At 46.5% G+C, this 25,624-nt stretch overlaps 1 protein-coding gene across 3 annotated transcripts; it reads right to left on the reverse strand.

The window, feature by feature from the left end:
* Window positions 1-5,779: 5,779 nt before the first annotated feature.
* Window positions 5,780-24,831, reverse strand: LOC135383572 (neprilysin-1-like). Of its 3 annotated transcripts, XM_064612982.1 has the most exons (4): window positions 24,782-24,831; window positions 13,031-13,165; window positions 10,528-10,847; window positions 5,780-7,612 (listed from the first exon to the last, which is right to left on the reverse strand). In XM_064612982.1, the coding sequence occupies exons 1-4, from the start codon at window positions 24,790-24,792 to the stop codon at window positions 5,919-5,921; spliced, it is 2,160 nt and encodes a 719-aa protein (XP_064469052.1). In that variant the 5' UTR covers window positions 24,793-24,831; the 3' UTR covers window positions 5,780-5,918. The 3 variants fall into 3 exon arrangements, with proteins under 3 accessions (XP_064469052.1, XP_064469051.1, XP_064469053.1); XM_064612981.1 differs by lacking the exon at window positions 24,782-24,831 and having other exon boundaries at window positions 13,031-13,364; XM_064612983.1 differs by lacking the exons at window positions 13,031-13,165; window positions 24,782-24,831 and adding an exon at window positions 10,900-12,075.
* Between the last annotated feature and the right edge of the window lie 793 nt (window positions 24,832-25,624).

Consider the following 25,624-nt stretch of genomic DNA (forward strand, 5'->3'; position numbering starts at 1 on the left):
GATCGAGAACGAAATATCGCAGAGGCCTGCGACCAGGCTTGTTTTGCTTCTTTTTGGATTAGGAATAACATTTATTTTTTCCCGAAGAAAATAAAATTGTCACCGGCGCCCCTTGGTCGATTATAAATGAAACTACCCAGCTTTATAATTAATCATCCAACCACTGTATGTTCGGTCCCTTTTATAGGGCCCCGTGACCTCTCACGTGGCACGGTCACGTGCCACAATCACGTGATCGTCAGACTATGTTTCCAGGGTGCTGAAATTGTATAACTAGCACAGTAACAATGCAAAAAAACTCACAAAACACTACATGGCTTTCAATAAGAATCGGATAGAACCTCAAAAAAAATAAAGAGGGAAGGATACCACTGAAAACGTTAGCCAGCTTTAGGAGCTTCTTCGTGGATTGTTCTTAGGCACTTGAGGCTTCTCTAGTTTGTCCTTTCTTCTGTGTTCCAGCTTCAGAACATCAATTTTCATCGTGTTCAAAAAAGCGTTTTGCCAAAAATTTACCGACAACGATAGTCCTATATAGCAATCGCATGTATATGCATGTGAGCCTTTGGCACAATGCTTATGGCAGTTGAAGATGCAACCTTTTTTCTTCATCTTCTTCTTTGGCAACAGACATTTCCTACCCGAATGGAAGTTTAAAAAAAAATCTTCCCGGAAACGGCACCGCAAAGGGTATGTAGTCAGCAAAGGGTAGGGTTCCCGTATGTATCAGTGTAGCCGTTACCAGTGGTACTCTTTACCAAAATAATGCAACGTAATTATCGATACTCGTTACTTGAACAGTAGCGAAATGCCGACATCTACACAATAACAACATCGACATCGACACAACAGTCACCCATAAAAGCGAACGCGTGACGCATTACGATGAAACTCCCCACTCTCCAAGACCGAAAATAAAGTTGTTGTTGTTTCGCGTTACATTATCTTCTACCACGGTCCTTTGCCTCTACTTTTGCTGAAATTTGAAATATCGTTTGCATTTGTAGTGTATGCAGATACGATTGCTATAGTCGGCCAGGTCTATCCATTCTGTGTGCATGTGGTATTGTAGTAGAAGTAGCATAGCTACGTAAATTGAGGGTGGGTATCTCAATCTCCACCTTTTCATCTTTATCTTTTTTGGGTGCAGGGACGCGCACGTGGTATTGTCACGTGACCAAGGAGACCAACCTGTTTGCGGGACTCTGTGCTGCGATGCTGCTCAGCTAGAGAATCCAGAGTTCACTGTAAAAGCCTTGACCTCGACTGGTCGATAATACGGCAAGCAGATCCATAACCACCACCATCGTAGTAATATTGAGCCTTCGTCCAACATCCGATCGAGGCTACTCATGATGACAGCAGTGCTAGAGGTTTCTGTCAAGCTAACCTAATTTTACAAACACTCGAAAGGGACGCAGATACACATACTAATTCTGTCTGAACCGAGAGTTCAGTTTCGTTTAAGCTCATGGTTTCATCGTTTTAGTGCGAGGCTTTGAGGTTGCGACAACGTAACGTTTTAAGGTTACTCACACCTCAGAGTGCCCGTTTACATGATGGCGGGTTTCCGAGCTTGATCGAGGTTAATCTAAGTTAGTCTCTAAGAAGTCGAAGTTAGTGTCTAAAAAATATCGTTGATAGAGCCTCTCAGTTACCACTTGTCTCAATTTCCGACGTTGCGGATATGGCGATATCCTCCTCCTTTCCTCCTTGACCTTTTTCCTTTTTCACGTACTTGCCGTGTTAAACATTCATCGTTGCTTCAGTCTTGTCTTGTACGTCCCTTTAATCTGTCTCTTTTCTGTAACACCCCGAACTAAGCGGTATGATGGTCACGTCACCGACAACGAGAGTGTCACGTTACGAGAGCAACGGAATGGCGAACAGAAATCAAATTGTCTTGTACTTGCAGTCTCCAACACTTTATGATATTTAATCCCGGATATCTCAACAGAAAGAACGTGTTGATGGCTGAAAATTTTAAGACCTGGAGAGTAGGACGTAAGATATGTATTGCGAATAGGACATACGAGTAACATTCAGCGCAGAGTCAAAGCATTCGAGCGCTGCATTGCACGCTATGTGCCCACATACTTTGACACAGTTTGTCGATAGCAGCAGGCCAGACCTTTAACTCTAGACTGTACAACGCAAGAGTTCTCAACAACTACTTGATGGTGCAGCCACATCGAAATATTCTGTTTTTTCAAATATTTTTATTGCTTAGAAACAATATAGTTAAAATACATGAAAAATTAGGCTGAGAGAGCATGCCCTGTCGAACAGCCGAAGAGGGGACGAAACACGAGTATACAGCAATGTTACATGAGCCTTGTGAGGACCCGGCAATAAAATATGAAAAGTGCTCAGGTGGAGGTTAAACAGCAGACGAAAAAAGAAAATACGAGTTATGGTGATAATAACAAGGTAGTCGAACCGAAAGCAATGAGTAACTCAGAGAACATGTCAGTCAGTAATTCATACAAGAGTGTTCATACCTATAAAAGCAAGCCATATATAGCCAAGAACAAACTGTACACAGCATCAAAATATCAAAAGTACAAAGTATCAAAGTACACAATATGAAATAGCAAAGAAAAACAGGTTCGTTCTGGAACTCAACACAAAAATAAAAATATAAATATATATGTATATATACTAGGATTAGTGGTACATGACAGATCAAGAAAATAGTCTCTAGCGGCCTGTTTGAGCTTCCCGGAGTTTGAAGTGGAGCGTAATTGCAGTGGAAGCTCGTTGCACAGTTGTCCACCGAAAGATAAAACAGAGAAGAAAGAAGCCATAGTTGGTACGGGTAGTAGGGTATTTTAGTGTGTTCACTGTTGGGGGGGGGGGTCTAAGTGGGTAAGGGGTGGTGTAATTCTGTACGAGGATTTGGTGCCTATAGGCCCGTTCGGCTGCCCATGGGGCGCCCTTGTCACTGTCTTCAGGGTCACGCCTGTGGAAGCAAGGATCAGTTATTCCCGGTATTTGCGTGAGTTATTTCGCAGTTTCCTGCAGTCATTTCGACATACATTACACAGAAACAGGAAAAAAGGTCGAGCACAATACAGAATACACTCACGGGCACGCGTGAAAGCGCCAACAACGTCTTCTAGGTTGGTAGAACATGCTGGAAGACATTCCTCCGCCCGCCGTCGGGGGAGAAAGCCGCGCTACTGTCGCCGTGCCAAACTCTAGCCGAACGTCCCTATACCGTACCGCTGTCATTTCTGAAGTAGAATATTGTGGTTGATATGGTCAAAGGCTTTTGTGCGGTCGACGAAAATACCCATGGTCACTAACTTTGCTTCAGTGTTAGACGTATTTTTTTCTGCGGCATGTACGTAGGAGGGTACGAGCGCAAGAGAGGTCGACTTTTCTGTACGGAGTCTGAAATGTAAGTGAGTAAAAAGCTGTTTGGACTCACAGAAAATTTTTAGGCATGCCAGCAATAGCTTCTCCGACACCAAGGAAATTGGGCGAAAGTTATGGACATCTAATTTGTCACCTTTCTCATAGATCGGCACCACCTTTGCCTGCTTAACTCCTGAGGAAAAACGCCCAGTAAAAGAAAAGTTCATTTAACAGCAGCGAGAGAGGTCCAGTCAAAAAGCCCCTGGGAGCTTCAGCAATAGGGGCGAGATAACGTCGTAACAACAGGCTCTTATTGAATTCATAGAATGAATGATGACACGTACTTCATCCGGTGTTGTGGGGACTACGAAGAATGAATCTCTATTCTGCGGGGAGAGAAGTGGATGGTCGTTAGAATCGGGAGTCAAGGGAGATGTCTGCTACTCGCCGACCGCTACCAGGCCAACAGCGCCGCAGAAGCAGCTCTATCGTCTCGGAGACGGACGCGTATTGCGCTGCTGGGAGGAGACCGTCGTTCTGTACTTCGTGACTCCCCTGGCCTCCTGCCAATGAACTGCTGGCATTCTCCCGCCAGCTGTGGTGAACTAGTTCACCATACCCTTCTAGTTCACCATACGCCTTCTAGTTCACCATACCCCAGCTACGCTGAGCAGAGTTGATCCAGCGCACGCTTTCCGCATGCCTCGACATGCCTCTCGTCAAGATGCCGCAATAGTTCATCGCCTCGATGTGGCTTTTACAGCGCAGTGGTGTTGCCTCTTAAGACAAGTTGACTCACCCCAAAGCTGTCACTGCGGTGCCGTAGAAGATCTAGAGCATACTCTTCTCCGTTGCTCACACAACCAGCCTTCCCGAACCGTACTCTCCGTATCCCTTAACAGGCTGGACTCTCGCCCCCCCTCTCAGAAAGTTACTGGCAACATCCAGCTCACCAAAGCTTTGACCTGAAAGCTCTCTTGATCTTTCTGGATACCATAGGACTTCGATCCTTATCGTGAAGGGGCTAATTATTTCATTCCCCGCATCACCATCAGCAATGGGGTAGAGTATCGTCCCTGGTGATGAAACTACTCCCTATTCATCATCTCACAATAAAGTTGTCGTAGGTCTGCTACCTCAGGTGGTTCGGAAACTTGAGTGTTATTGTGCAGGATAAGACCAGGAGCATTAGACGAACTGTTTCTCGATAGAGCAGAGCCTATTATGCGCCCTACTGTTTCGGGTGCCCGGCAGAGCAGTCGATAGGGTTCTGAAAGTAGCTACACTTTGCTGCCCCAATCGTGCTGTTGAAGGTATCGGTGAACCTTTAGTAGTGCGCCCGGTGGTCAATATTCTGTGGTGACAAACGCACGTTGCGATCAAAGTTGTTTTTATGTTTTACGCTCTTGAGGATTTCCTTTGTGATCCTGGGTTGTTTAGGCGTGGAGCGTCGGCTATAGGTGATAGTGAATTAGATCCGCATCTGGGAAGTCCCAGGTTACCTTTACTAAGATATTCTCTGCTATGGTTAAATCAACAAAATAATCACAAATGGGACAGAGGTAGCAGAGCCATAACTGGCCTCAACGAAAATCAATTCGTGATCAATGATATAACATGGTACAACACCTTGGCACATCAGTTTGTCAGCTAGATTAGCGATTACATGGTCGAACAGAGTGCCAGAGATACGGAAGCCGTACTGTGTTCTGGATGAAATCAGGTGTTTAAATCCGTTGGCAGCCAAAGTCTCAGTATACACGCAGTCGACGTAGAGTCGAGCTTTAGCAGGTAAACATTAAAGTCAACCCAGAATTAGGGTATTCGGAGTGGCTCTGGAGAGGAGTTTTCTCGTTCATTACACTAGCGCTAGTCTGGATTGCTGCTAGAGAGCGAAGTGCATAAGACTGAAAACATTACCTCGGTCAACCCTGCGCATTACGAATACGAAGACACGATATGCAGGCACGCCGCTGTACAGGCACCATGGGTGAATTATATATGTAACTTTTTTTTACATCCAATTGTGTTAAGTCTGTAATTTCCGTTCCTCCAAAGTATGCGCAATACACACGTGTCGTTAGCTTCAACGAACCCGCTGCTAGCCCAAGAATACTACGGCTGTTTGCTCGAAGCCGATCGTGCGCAGCTTACCTGCAACCTAGTGTACAATAGGTTGTTAGGCCCTCGGTACATTAGCACACTAGCGCAGTAGCACAGATGCTAGAAGCATCTGGCTACGAAAGGACCAGATGGTCACGAAGGCCGAAAGTGTCACCAAAACGGCCACCAGCCACGAAAGAGCCACCTGTCATAAACAGTAAAATTCTAAAATTCGTTCGGAACCTCCAATGCGGCAATGACATGAAAATTAACGTCGAATTTTCTTGTGTGAAATATCCCACAGAAGCAACACGTATCACCAAGACACCGTAAAAATAGCGGTTACAATTTATTGCTCGAAAGCTTTAGTGTATCATTGAAAATATGAAGAGCTTTTGACTGGAGCAGATTAGCGTATGCAAGAGCAGTAGCAGCAAAATACCTCAATCAGAACATCACCAAAACATGCAGCGCTTTTCTGGATTCATTGGAGATCCAACTTGACACTTATACGCCCTAGAAAATTCCTGCGAGTTCATGAGGGCCAAATTAACCACAACCGCACCAGGCACAACCCTTAACTTCCTTTGGAGACGAACCACGTCGTGGCGTCTGTGGTGATCGCAAAGTGACAATGCATAGTTTATGAAAAATAGTCTCTGTGAATCAAACTCACTGCCATTAGAGATCTTCACTGTCATAGACGCTGGAGTGGTGGACGCAAACGTGTCGTACAATGGACCAGTCAGCGCCACCTCGCGAAGAAGCCTGTTGATGTCCACGTAACTCTTCCATCGCTTCATATCAGCACTAGGCCAATACATCGCCGCATACTGATCGATCAGACACTTCTTCAGACTGTCAATATTCGAGGTTGTGCTAGCCGTCCACCAGGACCTCAAGCCATGTTTATCATCGACGTGGGCACCAACATCGTCCAGAACGCGCATCACTGCTTCCAGGATAGGCCTTCCAACCACCGGAATAAAACTGCTGTCGATTTCGTTGGACACGTGGTTCAAAAACCCTACCACGACTTGAGGAATAAACAGGAAGCTTCTAGAGTGAAAATAAGCGGCTTCTGGTATGAATACCCTTCCTGCATACTTGGCGTCAAAATCCAGGTTCGGCGAGATTGAGCCCAAGTAACTTTTTCTGGTGTGCTGAAGGAGCTTCACGTAACTTTTTACGACATCACTTCTATTGATTCGTGGTGATGCGATGCCGTAATACAAAGCCGGCCAATAGACGCTTGGGGTAGTGCCGAAGATATCCATAACGATGGTCTGGAACTTAGCAGCAGCCACTGTACGTTCACGGTCTTGAGTCATCCAGCTTATCCTCTTGGAGCGCCGAACCACGGCTCGTGTCAACGCCTGCGCGAGATGGTCGACTTGTTTGTCGTAGTGTGTCCGGTAGACGTTCAGGAGGTTCTTGGACAACGACATACGAGCTATCATAGCGGTTCCGTAGCGATAAACTCTTTCTAAAAGATTCACGCAAGAATGATGGCGCTGTGAAATGCCGCTGAGTCCTGGTATCTCTTGGCCTAGTATCATCAAAAACTCGTTCTCTTCCGGCAAGAGAGGCGACAAGGCCACTAAAACCCTGATACCGACATAGTTTATCAAAGTTATAGACGGTGTTTCTTCGATGACTACAGTCAACTTCTTGAAGAAGGAGCATCGCACACACATAACAATATCATCTGTGATGTTCTTGATGCCCTCAAACACGCTGTTGAGAAACGTCTTCCAGTTCCATTTAGAGACTTTCCCGAGTTCATTGATGTTCATGAACTGCTCGTTCACTGGAACAGTTTCCACCGTGTCTATCGCTTCCACATGTCTTTCGAATGCGACAATGTCGCTCCCTAGTCTTTCGCTCCTGCTCTTATTTGGGAGAAATTTGTCCAATACTTTACGTAGTTCCTCTTCATAAACTGAAATCGGAAGTCCAGCAAAGTTCCGGTGTAAGACGAATCGCCGTAGAAGCGTCGTGGGTGGTGAGATGTGGATCTCGTAATCTGTTATGACAGAGTAGTTGAACAGAGTGACGTCAGCGAACGGGCAGAAGCCCATGCTTCGCTCCATCTTGGCGACGAGCGAAACGAGGTTTAGCTCCTTCGAAGAGTTCACGTACGGCCAACCTTCGAGAAAAAAAAACGGGAAGTCAGTTGGTATTAAGCATTGTAATTATCATCAAGCATCATACTCGCTTGCATGCGATTATGTATGAATTTCTGTCCCAAGTAATATTATGCATGGGGAAAGACTAAATAAACGGAACATGCAAGAAAAGAAACGCAGAATCTTTATTCCAGCATATCTTTCATTCAATCATATACGTTAAAACAGTGAAAGAGTACGGGACGTGTGTTGAAGTTATTAGTGAGTTTCAGTGTATCGTACCCTATCACCATTGTGTACGTAAGATATAGCGTTGATGGTTCTGCGCACGCGCAAAACAGAGCTTTGCGCATTGCGCAGAACCACCACTCTGTCCCTTATGGACGCAATGGCGACTGCGTACGCTGCACTAAAACCCTCTAGTGGAAGATTGCTCGTAGCCGGTTATACGCTCAAGTCGGTTTTCTGGCTTCTTTCTTTCCTTGCAACGCCGAAACTGCCACAGTCTCGTGTTGACATAATTCATTTTCAAAGGAAACGCTCTCGCTGGTCCTTTGATGTTCATCCATGACAGGATGTACGGGACGAACACACCTCAAACCAGAACTTAACTTGACGTACAGCGCATAGAATATACGTATATGCCCAGATAAAAAACGACGAGGAAAACCGGGTACGCGTTAAGGGAGCCGTTGGCAGCCTCATAAATGTTCTTGTTTTCGGAAAGGCGTGTTTTGCAACAAATGAAATGAGCTCCCGCGAAAGAACGATGAGCTCAGGTGAGTTGGAGCGCCCGCAAGAGGACAGTGTTCTGAACGTATTTTAAAAACCCTGCACTCCCTGCGCCGGCTGTGCTTGTCTGGATGTTTTCTCTTAATTTTCCTCAGACGCTTTAAGAGAAATGTCTGCAGTAGATGGGTAGAAATCCAGCGAACCGGTAGAGATGTAGGAAGGGAGTTGCCTCAGGACAGAAGCCGCCGATATTTCGAACAGAGACTGTTCTTCTTCTGGGCACCGTCCTCATCATTGGCATGGTATTTAAAGGGTTAGGTGTGACGTGTTTAAAGGTTCATGCGAATTGTGGGTCAACAGCCCGGAGGGAAGAAAGGTCCGTACGGGTTTTTACGGCGGGAGTGAATGGCTGCTTTGTTAGAGTGTGGAGGGGATTATGTGAACGTAGTGATCTAGGCTACAGACCGGTTGCAGAAAAATGGAAGGTTCACGAACACGTGGACGAAACGGGACAACAGGCAAGAATTCGCAAGCATAGCGAAACATAAGGAGGTTCGCTATGCTTGCGAATTCTTGCCTGTTGTCCCGTTTCGTCCACGTGTTCGTGAACCTTCCATTTTTCTGCAACCGGTCTGTAGCCTAGATCACTACGTTCACATAATCCCCTCCACACTCTAACAAAGCAGCCATTCACTCCCGCCGTAAAAACCCGTACGGACCTTTCTTCCCTCCGGGCTGTTGACCCACAATTCGCATGAACCTTTAAACACGTCACACCTAACCCTTTAAATACCATGCCAATGATGAGGACGGTGCCCAGAAGAAGAACAGTCTCTGTTCGAAATATCGGCGGCTTCTGTCCTGAGGCAATTCCCTTCCTAAATGTCTGCAGTGTTCGCTGTGAAGTTGTCTCAGGACACACGATCCCTTCGCGCAATACGCCGCTACACCGGCAGGCAAATCGCTCGAAAATAGCATGCCGCTGCCGCCACCACCACTCCTTGAAAGACCGTGTCAAAGACCGAGAGAAGGGTACTTAGTTACGTCAGTAATTCCCATAGAATGATGATCACGTGACTCATGATGGGTTGGGAATCCCGGGGCATTTCTTTTTTAGTCTGGGCATTTCAAGATTTTTGCGGACGAATCTCCAGGGTCCCGCGACGGTGTTCCGGGATTAAGATGTGCATGAGTGTGCAGCGTGCATGCACAGCCTATGAGTAGTAACTCTTAGTAGTAACTCGTATTCTCTGTCTGATTCTTTTTTTTTTTTTTTGTGTGTGTGTGTGTGTGTTTGGGGGGGGGGGGACAGTTATTCAGACACAACCAGCAGCAGGAAAACGCTGGCGCTCAGGAGGAATTTGTACGCAGTTCGTCTAGACATTGCGTAAGCCAAGCTCTGATTCATCCGTCCTCGAAGCTTTGATTCCCATTATCCTGAACTGTTTACTGTGTAATTGATTATTGTTTTATGGAATTATTTGACGCATTCCCAGCTTTGGAGTTTCCTCATCGTTTTCCCCTCAAGGCTCCTGCGTATATTTTTGTGTGCTGCATATCTGCTAAAGTTTATTCCTGATTTGAGCTGTGTACGAAAAGTACATCCTCTCGTTTGCCCATGCTTTCACCATCATGGAGTTTATTCAGAACTTTGCCTGTGTCTATACCTTCTACTATCGGTCACTCTCCACAGAACTGCCCCCAAAGCGAAGCAACACGCGCCTCTATCACGTCCGTGCAATGAAACACGAGCTTTCGTGTAAATTTCCATCTACCGACGACATTAAAGGAGACATAGTAATTTATATTGCTTTTCAGAAACACGTAACACCAAGCTACGCTGCTGCTCACTTGCAGCTCGGAGCGTCGGACGTACTTCGGTCCCACACAGGAGCACGCTTCAACAAGCGAGAAAACTTCAGATGTCCTTTCTTTTGGAAATCTTACAAAATCCTTATAGTGGAAATGTTGTGTAAAATGTAATACGCCACAGGATTCTCGACTAAAATTCTTTCGTGTGGTAACCTTTCCGTATTTGAAAAACTGCTGTTAGGAACTTCACCCAGGAGTTATGGCTTGCTTTTAAAAGTTAACACCGTCACCTCGATGAAAGTTCCGCATATCAATAACAATATCACAACAAAATTTGTGGCGATGTCAAACAGACTTTACAAATGCCCCAAACAATATTTCGACAACATACCTGCAATGCCGATATCACTCAAGATTTCTCGCACATCCTCCCAAGATGACCCTGTCCTTGGAGCACTGGCGCAAGCCCTTAGAAGCTCCGCAGACTGGTAAACAAAGCTCCACGCGGTCGACCCAACGTTTAACGCCGCAAAGCGCCGCGAGAGGGCGTCGTCCACATCCGCCATGAGTTGCGCTGCAGAGAATAACGCATAGGGCTGGTCTTGGATTGTCTCGTTTTCGAACCAGGAGGCGGAGCAGACGAACGAGTAGAAGTCCTCGCAGGGGTCAACGGACAGGTTGAGCCGTCCCCACAAATGGTTCGTGTGCCACCTGCGAAGAGTACCATTGCACAAAGCACCAGAAAACACATTTTATAATGTACCATCGTTCATCTGACGTTATGACAGTGATCTTTCTAAGTACTGTTGTCCTCAGTCCATATATGTTGAAGTTCGATATGCCGCAGCAGCAACTGGTACCTTCAATGTTGAAATCGAAGTTCCTGATATCTTATCACGCATTTGAGGTTTATTCCAGCACTTAAAAGAGGAACTACTAGGAAACTACTAGGAAACCAGGAACTACTAGGAAAATAGGAACTACAGAGGAAACTGGTTGTTGAGGCATGCCCGCTTGCAATGGAAATCCGCACGGTGCGAACGCTGAACACCAACACGTTTCTCAGACTTGCGCTTTCGTCTTTCTCGTTTCAATACGCTCGTTCCGCCGCTGCATGTCGAGCTTTGGCTTCTGCGTTCACCTGGGCACGGCGAGCTCTTCGCCTTTCAGCTTTCCGCGCCTCTCTTGTAGCAATCTGTTCTGCACTAAGAACCTTCCTCGACGACGCTATCCAGGCGAAGGGCCTGGCGTCTTTTGCTTTGCACTCCCGCCGCCTGCATCAACACACCTCACGTGATACCCAACGTGGCATCGCGCCGCCTGCGCAGCGCGCTTCTTCCGTGACTCACCGCGCGGTGATATCTGGGACACACTGCGCACGCACGCTATGCGATGCTTAACTCCGCTCTCCGCATACAGCCTACAGCTATAGCTGTAAAAAGGGAGCCGGGGGACGAATTTGACCCCTTTTTCGCAGTGGCCTCCATCGCCTTTCCCTATCTCTTCGGCACCGTGGACCCATGATTTGACGCCCCGCAGCATAACAAGACAATTACTTAGAATGAAGTGAGCAGAACTAAGACTTTCTCTTCTTGTTGCAGAGCGTCAAAACATGAGTTTTTTCCAACTACTCCAGATTGTTCCTATAGGACACCGCGGACGCCCGTTCCGGCGGAGAACATTGTGGAGAAGGCATATTTCTTTTCTGCTCGCGCAGACGAGAGAATGGCGTGATCTCTGAGTCAGTACCATTTTGCCGTCGCTAGCATCGCCACCAGACTACTGTTTTGGTGGAGAGTTTGAAATTAGCCGTAACTGTCGTAACTACATTGCTGAAATTACTATAGCGTGCATCTTGGAGAAATGCGGTAAATTCCAACATGAACAGCAGAAATACAGCCTGAACAGATAGGCTCAGCTTGTTGCACTTTAGGGAGCGTTAACATTCCCTTAAGTTTGAGAAACACACAAGATGAAGAGGACAACGCAAGGCTGACCTGTTTTTACAGTACACCAGCTCGCGTATGCCATTCTAAGTTGCTCATTGTTGTACATGTAAGTTTGTGACGCTTCCAAAGAGTATCCTCTCATGCACTCCATACACTACCGGCGTCCACGGTCTATCACCAAAATACAGAAAAATTGCATTGGCACTTCCGTTTGAGAGTGTTCGCTTTAGTCTCTATTGTTCCCCCAGTCGCTTCTGCACACTGACGATACTATAGCAATTCTGGTAACCTACGCATATTAGCCCACGTCTGTACAGATGCACAGGAGTCACCTTGGCTCCCTTTTCTAGAGTGCAGTGTTAGACATGCTTTCCGTTCTGAATTGCTGTCAATAATATTCAGTCTTCACTCATGAACTTGGTTGTTCATGAGCGCATTTTCGTTATCCAGTTTGTTACGTAAATTATAGATTTCTGGTCTTCGTTTTGATTATATTATGTGACGCGTTCTAAGGCACAGACGCTTTCAAAGCACGCAGTCTGAAATATCTCAAGAGCACCTGAATCACGTTGCAGAGTTAATGAAGTGAAGTTTATATTAGTGTACTTTTCTAGAACTTAATTACTTTCAGAGTAATGAAACTGACGCCAACCTAATAGCATTTGGATAAACTACGACAACGTGTGAGTGTGTGAATCACACGTTCAACTGATACTACCATAGCCGAGAGGCATGCTGCAAGAACCTAACGTAAACTAATCCCACTAAGCTAACGCTGGCTCGCTTGATCTAACCCGACATTCGACATTGTCCAATGTTGGGAGCCGCCTGACGTATCTAGAGCTAGTACGTAGAACTGTTTCGTTTAAACTAACATAAAAACTGGATTGCCAGAAAGCCCGCATGTCCATCTGGAATGTCTATATCTATGTTTATAGAACTTACCTGCAGAGGGCGTCCCCACAGTGAGCGTTACTGGCCCCGAAGAAGTCTCCAGAAGCGACCTGTGCCTCGAGCTCCTTCTGCTGGCGGTAGATCTGTGCCAGGGCCTTGAGCGATGATTCGGCCTGCAGCTTGAGCCTTAGGGTAAAAACAGTGCAGAGGATGCCCAACAAGAAGCTCGTCCAAATACAGATGAGAACTGCGCACATCTGCTTGCGCATACCACTTCCCAGCTTCGAAAAAGTTCTGCCGGGCATCTGGGTCTTTCGTGAGCGTCAGCGAAAAACAAGGGAATGGTTCGAAACGTTTCTTGTCGGAATAATGATTCGAAGTGAGCACCGCGTGATTACCTCTTCCTCGTATCTTGCTGTTGATGACAATGGCAATGACATATGAGCTGACTCTTTGTATCGGAACACTTCTTCCTTAGTGCTAGCACAGAATATAAACAATACCCGCTTATGTAGAGTAGCTATATAGTAACAGAGTACCGTTCACCTTCCTCCATTTGTAGCTTGACTGAAAATTGGTCGAGCAGGTTCACGTGGTTATTAGGAACCGATAGAGATCCTTGTAGACGGAAACGGGACGCCGCCATTTTTACCCTGCGGTTTAGATATATCGACTATCACTAAAAAAGCAAAACTTTCCCGCATAGCACGCTCAGAACCATGCGTCATCCCTTCTTGTCATTCCTGTTTTCTTTAAATCTCCAAGTCCAGTTCTTCTTTCCGTATGTACGAAAGATTATCGTTGGCTGCGGTATGACAGAGGGTTACTATGACAGTTGAGTTTGAGTTTCAGTTTGATTATATTATAAAAAAAAACTGAAGATATTGAATTCATCACTGACGAATTCTGCTACTCCCACAAAGGAAATCAAATGAATGAAAGGAGAAAGAAAACTAAAAAGATGAAAACGTAAAAATAGAAAGACATCACCCCTCCCAGTCACCGTACTGTACGTGCGTATGCGTTGCTACATCCCCTAGAAGTGAGCTGAAGTGCAAGAAACTAACAGGAACGGGGAACTCGACGACACATGCCTAGAATGCGGTCCTAAAATACAGATTCCATCTCACTGCTCACTATGAAGTTGACAAGCGCTGACAACGCCGCATCTCTCTTCCCGGGTTCCCATACACCCAGCACCTTGACTATATCGAAGGTTCTATTGTCCAAGCGGTCTAGAGCAAACTTCAATGTAGCCCTTTGGAATGCATATCTTGTGCAGTGCATAACGATGTGTTCCGTGTTTTCCACAGATGCACACAATGGACAGTTTGCTGAACTAGCCCTACCGACTTCATGGACAGACTGTTGACCATACGAAACCATACGAAACCTATGCAAAAGTTTGTATAGGTCGCGGTATGCTGGACGGACACGGAATTTCAGCTCCGGGTCAATCTGATGAAGCAAGGATGACCACCTGTCGGCTTGTAACCATTGTCTTCTACAAATGTCTTCTGTCAGCAATTTTAACATGTGCTTCACATCTGACGTGGAATATGTCACCGTGTGTTCCGTTGACGATAGGTGCGCTATATCCGCCATCTCATCTGCAGCTTCATTACCCCGTATGCCAACATGTACAGAAATCCACTGAAGCAGTACGTCGTGGCCAGTATCTACTGCTTTGTTGTATGCGATGAGAATGTCCCGTACTATTGGCGCCATACAGCCACTTCCCAAGAATGATGTTATGGCTTGGAGGCCGGCCTTTGAATCGCAATATATGACCCATTGCCCGGGCTCCTGGCGTGCGGCCACATACTGCATTGCAAGCTGCATGACTACGAATTCCGCTACTGTCGACGATGTTCTGCGGGAAAGCCTTGCCATTCCTTCTCTACTATGCTGTGGTACAACAAACGCTGATGAAGACCCAGACGTTGACGTCGACCCGTCTGTGAAAATTGCGGTCCTAGCACGATGGCTCTCCATCAGAGTCAGACAGTACTGTTTCAACACTGGAGATGGTAGGGAAGCCTTTTGGTGATATACACCAGGAACAGTCAGCGCGATACGAGGAAGTTGCAGTGTCCACGGAGGATCGACCGCCGTTAATGTCAACTGTGCTTTTGGTAAAGCACTGCGATATGGAGCGATCACCTTGATGAATTGCGAATTTCGACGTACCACCTTCCTTGCAAGGGGGGTGTTTGTGATGCCGCGTGCATAGACGAACGTAGTGCCGCACTGTTTCCTGCGTCCTCAGTACATCTAATGGAAGTTCTCTGGCTTCTACTGTAGTTAGGACATTTGAAGTTGCACAAGGTACACCGAGGCAGACTTTTAAGCTTTTCGATAATACGCTTTGCAGTGTCCTCTCTGACGTGTCGCTTATTCCATGCGGTACGGGCAAATGGTAGGCCATCATCTGCCGGGGGGGGGGGGGGGTAATGTAGGGGGAAGGTGCGGTCAGCCTGCTCTAAAGTGGCGTCTCGGTGCACCCAGGGGAGGGAGAAGTGGGGAGGGTGAAAGAGGGAGGGGAAAGATGATGGTGGCACAGGAGAGGGAGCGGTGCGCTAACCCTCTTGCTCTGGGATTACATTACACCACAGAAAGCATGTGAGCATCCCTCAGTCTTCATTGGGGTGCTCCCTGTACCACGGTAACTGAAAGGATTATTGGCGAATGAGTGCTTTATGTATGGCGAGAAGAGACGCTGTCGACATTCCCCAGCGGGAGCCGCTGATGCGCCGTAGGATGTTGATACGTGCGTCACTTCTTTCCTTGAGATGTTTAATGTGCGCAGCTCACGAGAGCTGCGAGTCGATTATTACTCCCAAGAACCGGTGATGAGACACTCTCCTTATTGGCTGGCCGTCAAGCTTCAGTTGAAAAGTCTCCATTTTATTTCGACTGAAGGGAAGAAATACGGTTTTCTCGACTGATATGTCCATGCCCCTCTCCGTTAAGAAGGAGACAGTACAATCTAAGGCATTTTGAAGGCGCTGCCGCAATGCGGGCATCTGCGCACAAGAGCACCATATACAGATGTCGTCGGCGTACATACTAATGTGCACGTTCTTCGGCAACCGTTGCGGTAGGTTCGCCATGACTTCGTTGAACAGCAGGGAACTCAACACGCCGCCCTGTTGCGCCCCGCTTGAGAAGCCATGACTGTCACTATTCCCGTCCTCGGTTTGCACTACACTGACCTCCCTTCAGGGTAGTCTGCGATCCACCGTAGAGACCGACCTTGTATTCCTAGGCTATACAGATCATATAGGACGTGGCTGTAACTGACCGTGTCGTACGCACTTTTGGTGTCTGAAAATGCTGGCGCTGTCGTGCGACCTTGCGTGCGTTCATGTTCTACGAAGGTCACCAGGTCTAGTACGCTGTCCATAGTGCAACTGCCCTTACGGAAGCCAGACATGCATTCTGGAAGCACCTTTTGTGGCTCGATGACCCATTCCACTCGACTCAGCACCGTCTTTTTCATTACCGTGCACACGCAGCTCGACAAGCTAATTGGCCTGAAGGATGCCATATCCCTGGGAGATTTCCTCGGCTTCAGCAAGGGCACTACTCTGCAGATTTTCCATATCACAGGAAGTTTGCCCTCATTCCAGCTCTTATTGATTAGACTTAATAAAGTCTTCTAAGCCTTGATGTGTAAGCTACCTATATGCTTGTAGGTAACGCCGTCGGGACCTGGCGACGATTTGCATCGTCTTGAACTTGAAGCGGCGTCAAGTTCTGCTAGGCTGAAATCAGCATCCAAGGCCGCACACCGCGCGTTATCGGTCAACACAGTACTCCGTTTGGCATTTCCCACTGATACATGATATGCAGTTGTCGTGGATCATAGAGATAGCCTAGTAAACAGAGTTTGCTGTCCCAAGCAACCGGACTACCTGCCATACACGCGTCATGGGTGTGAATGGCGAAAGTGTGGAAGAGAAAGACCGACACTGTTGCCAAGATAATCTCTTTAGGTGACGCCGTATTACACGCTGCAGCCGGCACCCAAGCAGCACAATGCACTGAAAGTCGAGTGCAATAGGGGTGGACGGGTAGGTGGAATGCCTTGAGCAGACTCGTGAAGCTAAAGAACATTAATAAGACACATACCGTCCGCCCCTTGTGCACTCGACTTTCAGTACATTGTGCAGCTTGGGCATGATTCCCGATAGTCGTCTGGGTTTCCGGATCGTTGGAATCTCCTTTCCGCTCTGCGTCGAGTCGTACGAAGCCTTTCGTATTCCGCATCTACGCGTGTTTAGGTATCGGGAACCGTGATAGCTTTCGATGCAGATTCCGCGGTTTTTTTCACCGCAGGTGCAAAATCTTCAGCTGTATCTGTAGCTGCGCGGGCGATGTCACGAGCTGATTGAAATTATAACGCGACCAGTCCGTTACATTCACGCGTCGCCGTTTTTTCAGTGACCCCGAAGGACGGTGCTCAATGAGCACAAGCATATGGTCACTCCCCAATGAGTCAGCATGCGTGCCCCACTCAATACGCTGAGCAATTTCAGTGGAGCACAGGGTGACATCTATACAGCTGTGGCAACGCAGGCCGCGAAAAAACGTTGATGACCCGTCGTTCAGAACAGTGAGGTCAAGGTCAGTCGCTACACTTTCAAATATTCGCCCACGAGCGTCAGTGTGCTGGCTGCCTCACAGTACACTGTGGGCGTTCATATCCCTGCAGACAATGACCGGTGCAGGAACGCCAGCAAGTAAGCCTCTCACCTGTTTCTCGGTAACTCTTACGTTCGACGCTACATACGCACTGGTCGCAGTAATGTAGGTGCTCTTGAGTCGAACGCGGCACGTGACGTATTCGAAATTTTCATTTGTCGACATCCGCATGAGGGCACACGGTATGTCCTTTCTGACGCACAACATGGCTCTACTCTGACTATTGGGTCGACGGGAGAAGTGCACCTCGTAGCCTGACAGTTTGAAGGAGTCATCGACTCTAGGTTCACTCAAGGCCAATATTGGGAAACGATGACGGAAAAGGAAGTTACCAAAATCTCTCATTTTCTGCTGTAGACTGTTACAATTCCATTGAAAGACAGTAGCAGACTTGATCGCTTTAGTCATGTGAAGGTTCATTCCTTATTAAGCCGTTGACGCAGGTGAACCTGGTGTAGGACTGCCTCCATTGCTAGTACAGCTTGTACCTCTGGAAGATCCCCGGAGGTCGGGTGGTATCTCGTAGAATTGAGCGTAAGACAGCAAACAGCAAGGGCACGATAATATCTAGTACTTCTGATTATGATCTGCTACAGTTATCATTTGCGGTTTGTCCAGAAGCACGATGTAAGTACTCTTTCGACCTGGTATTGTACGCTGAAGTGGTCTTCCTGTCGGAGGGCTCAGGGAAGGACTCCTCGAGATGTTTCAAGCTTACGTGAGATTTAGAGGCAGCTATATTGGCGTATGTGTTAGATCCCTTGGACTTTGCTGATACTTTCTTCTTCGTTAAGTTTTGTTTTGGTGGCTTCGAGGTAGCGGGCTGGAGAACCTCTTGCTCGACGGCCCTCACGAATTCTGGGTTCGGTGGAGGCAATTTACTACTGTTAGAGCGACCGAGAGTCACTCTCTGCACCTGCGCGGTGGCAGCCGCTTTAGCTATTCTGCATGCACTCTAGGTTGCTGTATGTGCGAGACCACAATTTGCGCTCTTCGGCTCTCGCCTCGCAGACCATACCTTATAATCATGCGGCCCCGAACAGATCTTGCACCATTCTTCACTCCTGCAGTGCCGAGCAATGTGTCCAAAACGTTGGCAGCGGAAACATTGGGTTGGGGGTGCCACATATTCATTTACCGCATAACGGGTGAAACCCAGCCTTACTTCGGCTGGAAGGGGTTGTCCTGGTTGGAACGAAAGGATTACGCTGTCTTCTTCCAGAGGGCTAGATGTGCCGTCGTCAGTTCGGATGAATACAACTTCTCGCTTCACGGTTATGATGCCGTAAGAGCTCAAATAAGCTTTTAGTCGCTCTTGGGAGTACTGTATGGGGACTTTACATATTCTCCCCATAGTCTGAAGATATGATGATGGCACAAACGTTTCGACGGCGACTGTGGCGACTTCGTCAATTTGGATCAAGCTTGTGGCTGATGCTTCAGTTGCGACATTAATAACTAAGCTTCCATCTCTGTTAATTCTGTGAGAAATGATTTTCTCCTGAGTTCCTTTCATGATGTCTCTTGCAATCGTATTGGGGTCCACATCCCAGAACGACTGGGCTGTGTCTTTTGGTTTAAAGACCACAGGAATGCCCGTGAGACGGTTCTTCTTGTATGAAACCACCTGGAACGGTGTGGGGTCGTCGTCGATTTCAAAGTTCACTACTGTATCGTCAGAATCCAGGTTCGGGTCCTCGTGATTAGGATTCTGCCTCTCGAACTCATCATTTTCATCACGAGGCCGTTTTGTGGGGGGTTCAGAGTGCCTAGGATGAGCAGCACTTCTGTCGGGCGGCTCTATTGATGTTGTATGCTGGGAGTGTTGGCCGTCCAGGGTACTTTAACAAAATCAAAATAACAAGAAGAAGAGAGTGCTACGGGCCTGTACGGGCCAGCTTCCTCGGAGGGAACCGTAGATTTCACCGTGAGGTTATCTATCTTGGAATGACACAGTAGCCCGTTTGTCGCCGACGTACCTGTACGGACACCGTTCTGGCGAGAAGTCCGTTCACCCGAATTACTCTTAGGCGAACCTGTAGTCACACATCATTGTTTGCACAATTTGATCTTCAAACTGCTTCCATCGTCCACGTGAAACTATAGAATTGCTTTTCTGTAAAGAGTTTCCAATCGCTGAGAACGTTCTCGCCAATACGGTGGCTGTGCAGGACGTCGGCGACGAAAGCGCTGCTGTATCATTCCATGGTAACCCATAGCCTCCTATATACTACTACATGCCTGCGCAATGAAGCAAAAGCGGCCGTCCACGCGATCGTATGGGGGCGCCAGTTTCCTAGGTTCGGAAACACGGACAGTCAGAGCATTGACAACCTTCGCCTACCCCGTAGGGGTACGCTGCCGTATGCTCGGTGTATACGTTGCTCTACAGCGCTTTGGTGAGATAAGCGTCCTAGATGGGCGCACGCTGTGTAGGCTCTGCCATCTCTCGATAAGCCAGTGATTGTCGTTAGCGTTGGTACACTCTCTTTTAGGTGTCATGTCATTTCTCCGCCTGTCAGACGCCACTGGTTGTAGTCTGCAATCTGTGTGTAGGAATCATTGGGCAGACATGTAGTCTATAGGAGGCTATGGATAACTTCGGCGATAACTACGGTTCCCTCCGAGTGAGGAGGCGGGCCCGTAGCGCTCTCTCATTTTCTTGCTACGGCGAATTCGGCTGGTCATTTTATAGCAACACGGCGTAGCGCTCGAAAAATGCTATAGGTCGGCGTCCGGGCTGGATCACGTGATCTTTGCCACCCGAACATGAGTGCCAGGAATCTAGCGATTTCAGTAGCTTAGTTCACGCCATGGACATCGCGGTCGCTCGTCTTCGAGTTCCATCATCTGCTAGACCCCGTGAACATCGATGTCCTGGCTGGTACTGCCAGTGAGGGCCCTCACGACCTTCGCGATGCGGATGTGACAACACCGGATATAGTTGGGCAATCTGCTGTCTGGTCACTTCGAGGCCGGGCGAAAAGTGTGCTAGTTGGGAAATTTCTGACGCTGGGGAAAGCGCCACGCTAACATGTGAGATCTGGTAAAACTGGCGAGAACAAGCGGGATCCACAAAAAAAGTTCCCACGAAATGCACACCCGAATTCGCCATTACTTTGATTTTTGTCCTACTGCCTTCTCTCATACTGCAGCCCACCATAATCTTTCGTTCGTACGGGTTCGTATAGACTTCGGGCTTTAAAGGAGATAGCAGGTACAGCTCGCATCAGAGTTAACTAGAATGCACGCAATGCAGACTGGATGATTACGCACTGCCAAACTTGCGCAGCGGTTTTGCTCCTTGAAACTTTTCTTTTGTTTTTAATTCCATATTTCTTTTATCTTTTTTTTTACTTGGGGAGTAATGTGTACGAGGTTTGCTTTCTATTTCACACCCATATGCGTTTGCGTGTGTGTGTGTCAAAACTTTAATTATTTTTTGCTTTTCTTCCCGCCAAAGGTGATTGTTCTAGTTCCCTCTTCTCAAAATTTGTCGCAAACTGGATTACAATATACCTTTGCAGCGGTACAGTTTGTGTACCCAGGGAGTATAATTTCTAGGCCTTCACTAGGGTACACTACTTACTATTTGTACTATTCATACATTTTGCGAAGGTATAAACTTATACCCTAAAAAGGTACGAGTTCTTGCACGGGCGATTTATACCCTAAAACGTATAAATTTTTCTAACAGTGCACGTTGACCTCAAAGCTGTGGGCACCTTGACGACTGTAGCTGGGAAACTCGGGTTGGGCATGAGTCATTATTGAGGCCCCCAAGGCAACCTCGCTACGCAAAGAAAGCGCCCATATTCTGTGCCCCGGGGGGTCTCATGGAGAGGGTGTCGCTGGGATGTAAAAGGGCTTGCGGGGTATCGTTCGTGCAGTCTGCAAGGAATTTTTGGCGCGCCCCCTCGTGCGCGCTGCAGTCCTTTAGGATGTACTCGATTGTTTCCGGCTCATGCCAGTGCTTGCAATTCGCATCACCCACAGCGCCAATTTTGAGAAGCCCTTCATCAGATTGGGAGGTTACCGAAGTAAACCGTCCAAAATAAATCATGCCGCAATAAATCGTGCTCAAATAAATCGTTTAAAATAAATCATGCCTAAATAAATTGTGTTAAAATTAATAGTTTAAAATAAAGCATGCCGAAATAAATCGTGCCAAAATGAATCCAATCAATACTTTTCACGCTTTTCAAAATCCTCTTACCGACGAGACAACCACCGGCAGCTATCGAGGCATGTACGCGTTTCGAAGGGGGGTTACACTAATAAATCTTTAAGAATAAATCGTTTAAGAAAACCTCTTTCAAAATACACTGTTTTATAATAAGCCGCGTAAAATACCTCGATAAGTAATCAGCCGCCCAAAACTCCCCGCCCAAAAACAATCGCTCAAGAACCCATCATGAAGAATATATCGCTAAAAATATGCCGTTTAAAAATATATCGTTAAAAATAAACTGTTTCAAAATATATCCCGTAGTCCAACACGACAGCGGAATAATACATATGTATCTCTACGCTAAGGATAGCAGTACGATGTAGCTTACATTGGTGATTCTTGCCCCTGTTAGCATTCACCCTCTACCTAGTGGACTGTCATGGCTGCCATTTGTGTGTGTTTGTGTTCGTGTGTGTGATGTTTTCTTTTCCAGTGTAGAAGGGCTACGCATTGTCTCGCATTATTTCGCTTGACAAAGCGGGTGTATCCCGTTTGAAACCCTAAAAATAACCTTTCAAAAGTAAACGTGTAAGTAGGCACTGTTAATAATAAATCTCCCAGAATATATGCTTAAAGATCAACGCACAAAAATAATGTTCAAATATCTCCGTGTAAATAAAAACGCTAAGGAATCCCCGGTTAAGAATATGTCATTCAAAATAAATCGTTTCAGAATCCCCCCAAAATCAACCATACGGTTGCTACTGTCACGTGGTATGACCGCGAGTAAAATATACAATCCTCTTCGACAAATAATCCCAAAGTCGGCGAATTTAATTGGACTCCTGCCATGAGTATACTTCGTACATCGGACTTCCATACTTCGTACGCATAGCAAGCGTACTTGATTTGAACGTCAGTGTAAAACGAACTCAGAGCACACGGACGAAAGAATGAGCGCTCAGCACTACCACAGTTCCCGTCGATGCTTTGTCAAGCGAAATAACTCGGGAAATGCATATAATACATAGTGTGAAGAAGATCCCGATCACGCTCAGCCCCATCGCTCCCACCATCGTGCCGAGCCGCGCGCAATTCATTCTCGTTTCGGAACTTCTTTTCCGAAACAGCTTTTCATAACTTTTTTTCAGCGGCTTTTTTTCCCTCTACTTTTTGTCCACTAGAAAGGAAAACATAACAACAACACACACACAGAACAAAATATGGCACCCATGACAGAACACTAGGTAGAGGGTGAGTGCTAACAAGATCAGAATCCACCAATATAAGCTATGTCTTACCGCTATCCTCTGCATAGAGATACACGTCTATCACTCCGCTGTCATGTTGGACAACAGGACATTTTTTGAAACAGTTTATTTTTAATGATATATTTTTAAACAGTTTATTTGTGACGATATATTTTCCAACGATATATTTTCATGGTGGATTCTTGAGCGATTGTTTTTTGGGTGGGGATTTTTGCGCAGTTGATTCTTTATCGGGGAATTTTACGCGGTTTATTGTAAATAATATATTTTGGAAGAATTTTTCTTAAAGGGTTTAGTGTAACCCCCCCCCCCCCCCCGCTAAGGAATCTCCGGTTAAGAATGTGTCGTTAAAAATAAATCGTTTCAGAATCTCCCAAAAGCAACCATACGGTTGCTACTGTCACGTGGTAAGGCCGCGAGTGAAATAGACAATGCGCTTCGACAAATAGTCCCATAGTTTGCGAATTTAATTGGACTCCTGCCATGAGTATACTTCGTACATCAGACTTCCATACTTTGTACGCGAAGCAAGCGTACTTCACTTGAACGTCAGTATAAAGCGAACTCCGAGCACACGCACGAACGAACGAGCTCTCAGCACTGCCACAGTTCCCGTCGATGCTTTGTCAAGCGAAATAACGCAGGACATGCATATAATGCATAGGCTTTTCTACACTAGAAAGGAAAACATAACAACAACACACACACAGAACAAATATGGCAGCCATGACAGACCACTAGGTAGAGGGTGAGTGCTCACAAGGACGAAAACCAGCAATATAAGCTGCGTCCACGGAGTAGAAAGGAGTTTCTACTCCGTGGCTGCGTCTTACTGCTATCCTCTGCGTAGAGATACACATCTTCACTCCGTTGTCGTGTTGGACTACAGGATATATTTTGAAACAGTTTATTTTTAACGATATATTTTCGTGGTGGATTCTTGAGCGATTGTTTTTTTGGCGGGGATTTTTGCGCTGTTGATTATCGGGGAATTTTACGCGGTTTATTGTAAAACAATATATTTTGAAAGAGTTTTTCTTAAATGATTTTTTTAAAGATTTGTTAGTGTAACCCCCCGTTCGCTATAGTGGGACGTGCAAGTGGAACACGATTGTTCCGTGTACGAATTATCGAAGTACGAAATATACTCATGTCCAAGAAGTCCAATGAAATTGGCCAACTTCGGGACTATTTCTTGAAGCGGATTGTCCATTTCATTCGCGGCCATACCACATGACTCTAGCAACTGTAGGGTGAATTTGGGGGATTCTGAAACGATTTATTTTTAACGACATATTAACCGTGGATTCCTTGGCGGTTTTATTTAAACGGGGATATTTCGGCGATTATTTTTGGCATTGGTTTTTAAGCGTATATTCCGGGAGATACATTTTTAACAATGGGTACTTACGCGTTTATTTTTGAAAGATTATTTTTAATGGTTTCAAAACCCGGGATATACCCCGAATTTCATGCTGTGTATCATCCTGGAAATGAGTATTGCATCACAGCTTGACTCCAAACCGTCAAATGTTTGTTGTCGAACTTGAAGAGGGCGCTTCTATCGGATAAGTCGCTCGTAAGGCGCCTGACATAGACATGATACAGACATATCAACGTTAGAGAATTTTCCGATTTACGTAGCATTCTTACCTGTAGCGCATTTGACGGTAAATGATTCCAAGCAAGCTCCAAAGAGTCACTTTCCGAGTCCTAAAAGAATATGTAAGATGAAAACTACAGTGAATCGACCAGAAATTAAAAGTACGACACGCACGCTAATGTGCCTACAAGCATAGCCAGGAGCGTTTTTATTTTGATGAGCTCTGTGGGCTAAATCGACTGGAAGAACAATACTGTCTCAAACGAACGCTAATAAACAAAGACATCACGGCCGTTTACATGTATAGACGGTGGCCGCATGTTGTGCATCCGTTACCTACGAGGGATACTAACTTAAAGCTTCACAAACTTGAACCTGTGCTGGAGCTGTTCGCGCCAGAAATTACCGCACTCCTCCAAGACATCGAGACGCCGTCATGTTCCTCAACTGCATCCTGCAGCGGCGTCGAGGCCACAGCAGTCGGGGAGCACCTCCGATTCACGATTTTCCCGATTCTAGATGGCGCCACGCTCGCCTTTATCACGCCGTTCGCCTCCGATTCCCGAAATAATCCCCATTGTGCATGGTTTACCTCGCGAGTTTAAGGCTGTTCGCGCCCTCTGCGCTGTTTGTCGAGAGGTAAAGTGTCGGATTTTGCCACGAAAGGTCCGCAGTTCGATTCGAGACATTCACGTCTTTCTGCTTGTCTCCTATTGCTATAAGGGTACTTTATTTTTATTTTGTTGTTATATATTTTAGCTAAAAAAAAGCAAGAAACAAACAAACAAACAAACAAAAAGGGAGAGTCTCTTTGGCCTTTCCATTTTCAGCCTTCTGACAGTTCGGCGTTATGATTTTTTGGTCTTTTGGCTTTCGGCCTTCTGACCGTTCGG

The sequence above is a fragment of the Ornithodoros turicata genome, chromosome 2 (assembly GCF_037126465.1).
Source record: "Ornithodoros turicata isolate Travis chromosome 2, ASM3712646v1, whole genome shotgun sequence".
Lineage (NCBI taxonomy): Eukaryota > Metazoa > Arthropoda > Arachnida > Ixodida > Argasidae > Ornithodoros > Ornithodoros turicata.